Below are 8,401 nucleotides of genomic sequence, written 5' to 3' on the forward strand. Positions count from 1 at the left end.
GACATCTTAACAGATCTATAAAATCTTTGCTACTCCCATTTGCTTGTAGCACTGATTTCTGAAATCACTTAAAATGTGAATGGAAAAATATCTGAGACACGATCTCAGTACTGGGATTAAGAGCAAAAGAACCACAGTTCTACAGACAGATGGGAAAGGTCTTTCAAAGTAATGAAAGTAAGTACCTTTCCAAGTACCAGTCTTTCATGGTCCTTTCAAAAGATGGGCATGTTGACATGGCAGGAATCCTCCAGAGAAACATGCAAGCACATGAAATTGCTTGGGATGAAATCTCGTAGGGATGAAAGCATGAACTATTCTTCCAAGACATGTTTTGTAAAGCTTTTGCTTGTGTTTTATTGTTTATGTTCATCCTATATTGTTGTTATGTGGAGTTTTATGAACCAATTATAAAATAGACATTAAAATAGAACAGAGGGAGTGGAGAATGGACAACAGAAAGTAAAAAATCAAGTTTCTTTCTGCTGCTTGCTTTCCCTTGCTAGCTGTAGCCTCTGACATCTTGGTTCTTTTCCCCTGGTCTTTTCCAGTGTGAGACAGTGTATGTTCTTCCAAATAGGTTTTTGAAAGTAGTCCACAGGGGTGCATTTTAACTGATTCAAGTTGTGAGGCAGATTGTGCAAATTGCTCAGTGTATGCATTTAGGACCACTGTAAAAGTAAATCCCATTCTGCAGCTGTTTTATTTGCTATTGAGCAGTATGACACCAATAGCTGTTTGGGGAAAGCAACACAGCCTAAAAATGTGACTTTCAATATAGAGGACATTTTTGTACGCTTTTGAATCATAGGTTCTCTCTTATTTTTTGCCTATCAGTATATTTCCTTTCTTGTCACTGTTTTCAAATGGAGGCCCCGTAGATGGGCAATATATTAGATACCTATTCATTGATTATAATGAAAGTGCATAGAAATACAATAAAAGCTGTGTCAGTGAGACAATTAGAAAATGTTTCTCCCTAGCCTTGAACCACTCTCAGACTTTTCTTGCTCCCTATGTGACTCAATATGGCATAAGTCCTTGACTCCCCACTTTCATCCATTAGAATCTGAATTTTGAGGTTTTATTTTATTTATTTTTTTAAATGAATGAAATAATGGTAGAGTAGTTCAACTAGCTTCATGTTTTGAGCTCTAGAGTCTGTATTAATATTAATCTTTGATTTGGTGGAATGGTTTGTGAAGGCAAATTTGAAAGTTCCAGTAGTTCCTGGGTGTACGGTTTGAGGATTGGCAAATATACTGAAAGAAAAAAAAAAAGTTTTGTAAGGCACTATTGAAATCTATGCAAAACTTTTGATCATCTCCTTTTATCATCCTATGACATACGTCGGTGAGGATGCACAGAAAAGAGCAGCATTTAATGTTTATTAATCTGGTTGAAAGAAGAAACAGAGACTCTTGTTCTTTTGTTGGATATTGTATATAGAAATACTGGTGCTGATAGTAAACTCTTGTAATTCAGGCTTGTTACACTTCAGAGACCACAACACTAACTGAGGCAATCATTTTTGGTTTTGTTGGGAGGGGGGGTTTCTTGCTTTGTACCTTTTTTGCTTTGTTTGAAATTGGTATTTACCTTTGTCTGTGACTTGTGGCCCATGGCAAAGGGTTTATGAACTGAAGCTTCATGAAAGGAGATGTGTAAAAACGTTGCATTGACAAGGTTGTGTGGGGATCTGTAATGCAGCACTTCTGTTCTTTGAAAATCAAATCTGGAGCCTTTATTCTGATTTAGAAGGGTTTTTGATTGTTTGATCTGAGGTTATTTTACTCTCCCTGAATCCCTTCTCTCCACGCCATAGATGCAGTGTTGCCTGTGTCACATTTTGGAGACAAGTTAAACTGTATGCCATGGAAAACAATCTTTGAGAGTCTGGAGTTCATCAAACTGTCTCAAGCATAATATCCACCAAATATTTGTTGTCCTTTCCAAGTCATTTGGAGGCCTAAATTAACTACATGAGTTAGTGAGAAAACAGATTTTAGAGAAAACTCTCTCTCGAGAAAACTCAATAATCCATAAACTTTTATGTGGTCCTGATTTAAGACTCATTGAAGAGTGCCTTAATGATCTTTGACTCAGGCCCAATAAGAGGAAAATTCATAATGGACTATGCTATGCTAGCATTGCTCATCATTAATAGCATCTGACACAAGTGGTCCCACTAATTTAAGTAGGGCTGTTTTTTTTAATTAATTACTAGTAAACACGAGTAAGGTCCCTTTCATCAAGTCATAACTTGCTGGCTCCTTTTAGAGAAAGCTACTGTGATTGACTTCAGAGACAGTTCCACACACACAAGCTGATATAACAGGAAGCAACCCTGTTCTTTTCATCTCTGGCATGATTTTATATAATTAGGACCAGATCCTCTTTTACCTATTAAGATGATAAGGGTGATTCTATCTGACCCAGCCCAAGACCCTGAAAAACTCTGGTAATGTACCAAGAACTTAGCCTTAACACTAAGTCATCCAAAGCAGTGAGGAGGAGGAGAACCCAGTCCACCGTATATGCACGAGGGGAAATTATTAAGGGCTGATGCAAACAGGTAAAATCTTCTGACATTAACAGAGTTGCAGCTGCATATTCTGCTTCTGAAATTGGTCTATATAATTTACTGTACCTGTCAGGATTTATACAATTCTGGAGATTCAGTCTTTTTGCTACCGTATAAAGCATCTTTTTTTCTGAAGTTCAATGCTATTTAGTGGAAATCAACTCATATGCAAAAGTAAGAGGTATTTGAAGGCACCACTAATGTAATATTAATGATTCAGTGATTTTATTTTAAAGAAATCCTTATTATAAGCTAACATGAAAACCCAGGATTTTTTTGCTTGGCATGTAAGGATATTTGTATTTTTTTCTTAAATGCTAATGAAAACAGGGGTGTATGATTTGCCAACCAGTACGTATGCCCATTGTATACAATTATTTCTAATGTGTCATATGATATAATTCTTCCCTTTCTTTAAAAAATGTATCTTAAGATCTTACAGAGTGCCTGTAAATGTTTGCACACAAGCAGTGCCATCCATCTCACACTTCTGTGACTATGGGCCCCTGGAAGGAGACAGTCTTCCCCAGGCCTGATAAGAAGCCTCCAGCACTGTGGTTTAAAAAAGACCACTGCACTGGTGGATTAGATTTCCCTTGGCACTCTTACGCTTCACTTACTACTAAGATGATTCAGTAACTTGAACTCTTTGCTCTCTTTTCACAGACAGATGATTTCATTAAAAATATGATTCAAAAACAGGATTAAAGGGGACAAAAGAGAAAATCCTTCCCAGAGAAAGTACCATATATCATGTTTTGATTTAATACGTATAGTAGATGCCCCGTAATTATCGGGCTATTTCTTTTTTTGCTCCTTTTTTTTTTTTCTTTAATTAGAGTGGTCACTACTGAATCACAATATTTTCCACTGGCTGTCATTTAGTTTACCAGTATATATATATTTTTAATTGGGAACTTCGTAGCTCTGTTGGATGTCTGTATACTGGAAAGGCCTGGGTTTGATCCCAGGTAAGTGGTGGGTTTCCACTTCTAGCATGGCTCTGAGGCTTACCCAGTCTCCTGTCCAATGTGCACCAGGAACACCTCAGGGAAAAGGCAGCTAGTGCATAGTTGTGACCGCATCCCTGCCTTCTCATGCCATGATTAAAGAAACAGTGGAGCCCTGCCTCCACTGCCCCAGCAGGCCTCCATAGTCTGTAAATAGGGCATACTGCATCTACCTTTACCTTTCTATTTTTTTGATTGTTCATCCAGTTCTAATTGCAGTAAAAGCCCTGCTCTATGGCATTTTACTAACCAGAATACTCTATTAACTGGAATTTCCATCCATCTGGCTGGATGCAGGGGGTGGGTGGGAAGCTCACATGTGGCAACTGCCACCATCACCCACCACCCTGCACTGCCTCTGCTTTGCATCTAGCCAGTGCCTCCCCCTCCCCACCCCCTGCTCCACATGCAGCCCAAAACTGCCAGCCTCAGGTAACCAGAATTTTTACATACCTGGCACCCCCCATTCCCCAGTCATACCAGATAACAGGGTTTTTATGGTAGAATGAGTAGAGCTGTGCAAAATGTTGGCAGCTGTTTTGTTTCAGAGGTGTTTCAGTGCCCGAAACACCGAATCCAAAATGAAATGGAAGGCTTCGAAATATCTCCGAAATGAAACGAAACCATCCAAAATGTTTGAGATATTTTGAAACCAGGCATGCAGGGAAACAGAAACTAAGAAGAAGGAGGGGGAAGAGGGGCGGAAGGATTGCTCTGATATTGACATCTGCAGTTGGCTAGTGTCTGCGACCTGTCCCTGAGGTCCCTTCCAATCCCAGTGCTCTGGGGGAGGGACGGCAGGCTGGTGTCATCCCACGCACAGATCTGGGTGCCCACACTCCCTGGGAGGAGTATGGCACAGTGCGGGGTAGTGGGGGGCAGCAGGCATCACCCCCCTGTTTGGCACCCATATGGCAGCTGCCCCATGGCATGGGTGCAGCATAGCTTGGCAGGGTGCTGCGTGCTGTTTGGGAGCCTGGCAGTGCTCAGCCCCAGCAGCCCCAGCTCCCCCCCCACAAGAGGGGGGCGAGGGCGGGGGGGGGAGCCACACTGCACCCGCGCTGTCATGAGCCCTGATCGCTGCTGCTACAGCCAGTGAGTGCTGGGCTTTTTTTTTTTGTTCGTTTTTCGTTTTTTAAAGTGCTGGGAGGCTGGGGCTGGATGGGGGATGTGGCCAGGCAGGGCAGCCATGGGGGCTTCTCCTGCAGCTCCCGGGGAGAGGCAGGCACAGCCAGAGGAACTGTGGGAGAGCCTGTAGCCACCAGGCTGTGCCTGCCTCTCCCTGGCCGATCCGAATCAGTGCCGAAACAGCGTCAAAACTCCAAAACAGAGTCAGCTGAATTGAAATGGAACAGTGATCTGACACACCAAGATGAATCACTGTCCCTCCGAAACGGCCGAATCTGAAACTGAAATGAAACATAGCCATTTTGCACAGCCCTAATAATCAGCTGCTGTGATCATCACAGTAAGTTAGGATTGTGATTCGGTATTTTTTTTAATGATACCTATTCCACGTGAATCTTAATTTTAAGTCCTGGTACTATATTGTTGACACTGGAAGAAAACCAACTTGTTCTTCAATTTGTAAAGATTTTAATCATATTTCCCCTATAGGCTTCAGTCCTTCAATGAGGTTTAAATGAGACTGTCCTTGGGCATTGGAGCAGACTGGCATGGTTCTCATTTCCAAAATGGGTACCTCAGACCCTCTACTACAGAGGATACCCTTGGGTGCTATATGTTTTCCTTTAACTAAACTTAGATAGTGAGATCAATGGTATCCACTCTTGTAATGGGATTTCTGCCTCAGTGAAGACTATGAAGTGACTGCATTTTTATCCTTCACAGAGATTTCTTATATTAAAAATATCTAAATGCGATTTCATCACCCAAACAGAAGTTATGTACTTGATTCCAGACTTAGTGGGAAGTTTCTGTATATCCTAGGTTATATGCAGGACAGGCAAGATAACAGTCTCTGTTAGGCCTTCAAATCTATGAATTTATAAAACTGAGGCCATTGCAATCTGGAAGCAGCGTCTTCACCATATGGCAGACTATAGCTTCTGTAGTTATTGGGAAAACTTCTATAGTCCTCAATGGGGGAAGGATGTGGACCAAAATGAATCTCACTAATTCAATTGTAGAAATATAAAAAAAATTAATAAAAAAAATTAAAGGTTTATTGATTCTGTTCCAATGGTTTATAATTGCATTGTACCCTTAATTGGATAAAAGCCTGGAGACCTTTAATAGACTTTTCTGGCAATCTTTTAATTCTCTTTACCTTGGTACTGACAAGAGCCAACTTTAACTGGATATTTGGCAGACATACTGGTATTGGCCTAAATACAATTACACGTGAAAGTAGTTCTCTGCTTTTGTAAATTAGCTATAATTTTTTTTCTTTGTCATGATTATTTTTCTCCCTCTTTTTATTGTAGCTATAATTAAAACAGCTCTTCCTAATATGGACCGAGAAGCCAAAGAAGAATACTTTGTGGTCATCCAAGCAAAAGATATGGGTGGGCACATGGGCGGACTGTCTGGCACAACAACTGTGACAATTACACTCACTGATGTTAACGACAATCCTCCAAAGTTTGCACAGAGTAAGTGGCATTATGCATACAGGTTCTTTGAACTGAAGATGTGAAATACTTTTTGGTGCTTTATTATTCTGTTGCATTTGTTCGTGGCAGAGAACGTTTTTCTTTTCCAAACATGTAGCAATAATCATATAAAGAGCCTTAGACCACCGACTGATTTGGAACTGCTAGGGGAAAAAAAGAGAAAAGCATACACATACATGGACACACGTACATATACGCCTGCACAGACACTAGACAATAATGCTGGTCCTTTGGGTCCCAGTTGTCTTTAACTGTGCTCATGTCTGAGAGGCAGATGGATAACACTACCTCAGAAAGACAGACATAGTTGATGAAAGAAATAAAGGTTTGACTAATTAAGGATGAGATGGGAAAATAATAGAAAATACGTCTGAGTCTAGTTAATTGTTGATCTTTAATTTAAAATCCATGCTTACTGCAATGGTTCCACTGCATGTCTTGCTGGGTTAGGTTAAAATGATTTGGCATCCTGCTGAGCTGCTCTGCAATGCTTTGTAGTCTATTTCAAAGTAAAAAGATAAATAAATAAATAAATAAAGTATAGGAACATAATGCCTGGATTGATTGTATTTGGAGTAGTTGAATTCAAATGGGATGTTTAAATGTATCCCTCTACTGTGTAAATGTATCAATTTCTCCCAGGCTTCTTCTGATGGTTTAAACGACTGAGATAGTGAGACTCTCAATTTTGGAGTTGGGAAATATTTTACTGTCAACAATGCATCTTGTATATTTTTTTCTACAGGCATCCACATAGAAATGCCTGTGTATCACATAAACTCTACTTATGCCATATTTTGAGGATTTAAATAGTGTATAAGTCTTATGGTAGTCCTCTGCACAGAGGCAAATTCCACTCCAGTAGCTTAAGATAAGCACTATAAACAGTGAAAAAGGAATTGAGAATGATAAAAGAAATAAAGAAAAGTAATGGTTTACTCATGAAAAAGTTGTTTTAAAAGCTAATGTTACTGAGGTTTGTAACATATAAGTACTGTAGGCACAATCAAAAGATTTTACTACTTTCTCATTATGTTGCATGAGGAAATGCCTGTCTTTCTTCTCATCGCATTATGTTACATGGGTCGGTGCATGAATGTTTTACAATGTAAGGTGACACGTCCCTTAATGGTGCCAACATTTATAGATGAAGCTTTTAGATGAGCCTTATCACCATAATGTTGAGAGACATCTCTTTTGGATATGTGCAATGTACAGTAAATCTAGATCGGTAACTATAGAGCTACTTTTGCCAGCTACCTGGCTTTTGTACTTGCATCAGAAGTACCCTTTTGTCAAAGGACTTCTGCATGATGATATGAAATAAGTTGAAGTGTGTTTCCAGGTCCTGCTAGGTAACTGGATCAGAAAATCAGCAGTGCAACTGGTACTAATTGGCACCCTTACTGGGACTCTCAGCCAGGGCTCCACGGACTAAATGCGTACAGAGACTTCACAGCACTTTTACCCTATACACTCCTAAAATGTACCACCATATGGTCTCTTCAGGATTTTGAGAGACAATGATTGGGCAGCATGAGCAAGCCTATACTATCAGTCCCTGGGACATACTTGCTAAGTAGATAATAAATGTAGATAACAGTCTTTCAAACCTTGTGATAACTCCAGGACTCTAATTTCCAGTGCCTCCCATCAGCAAAAAATTCACAAATATATAGTGCCCAGTTACAAAACATAATAACTTGGTAAAATGTAGAAAGGAGGGGTTGTTTTTTTTTTCCCCTTTGTATTTGTGTTTATTTTTTATTGCAAATATGTAGACCCCTCTCTTAAGAACAATACATGTTACTAAATACTGTAATTGGATGTTATTATCAATCTGCCCTTTTCAAATTGGCTATTCATAAATCATGCTGCCTAATAGTACAGATTAATCATGGCTCTAGCCTTATATAATAGTTGCTCAATTCTTTGACACTCGTTATATGGATACCATTGTTAAAGCACATTTTGCAGTTTGCCTGGAAAGAAAAATAAGAAAGGATCAAGCTTACAACGGAGCCTCACCAGAATGAAATAGAAATTCATAAGATGTAATACATGCTGCTTTCACAATAAAATTGTAATGAACCCAGAAAGCAGCGTGTTTTATCGTTTTATTGTTTCCAGGCAGGACAGAAATGTGTATTTATGGCTAAAATTTAAAAAAG

At 39.5% G+C, this 8,401-nt stretch overlaps 1 protein-coding gene across 8 annotated transcripts in view; it reads left to right on the top strand.

Moving 5' to 3' along the window:
• CDH8 (cadherin 8) overlaps window positions 1–8,401 on the top strand; it is a 222,286-nt gene that overhangs the window by 121,205 nt on the left and 92,680 nt on the right. For all 8 annotated transcript variants that reach the window (XM_006016421.3, XM_025214370.1, XM_006016422.2 and 5 more), the window contains one exon: window positions 6,042–6,209. In XM_006016421.3, coding sequence (XP_006016483.1) covers window positions 6,042–6,209 — 168 coding nt within the window. The remainder of the gene's footprint in view (window positions 1–6,041; window positions 6,210–8,401) is intronic.

The sequence above is a fragment of the Alligator sinensis genome, unplaced genomic scaffold (genome assembly GCF_000455745.1).
Source record: "Alligator sinensis unplaced genomic scaffold, ASM45574v1 scaffold349_1, whole genome shotgun sequence".
Taxonomy (NCBI): Eukaryota; Metazoa; Chordata; order Crocodylia; family Alligatoridae; genus Alligator; species Alligator sinensis.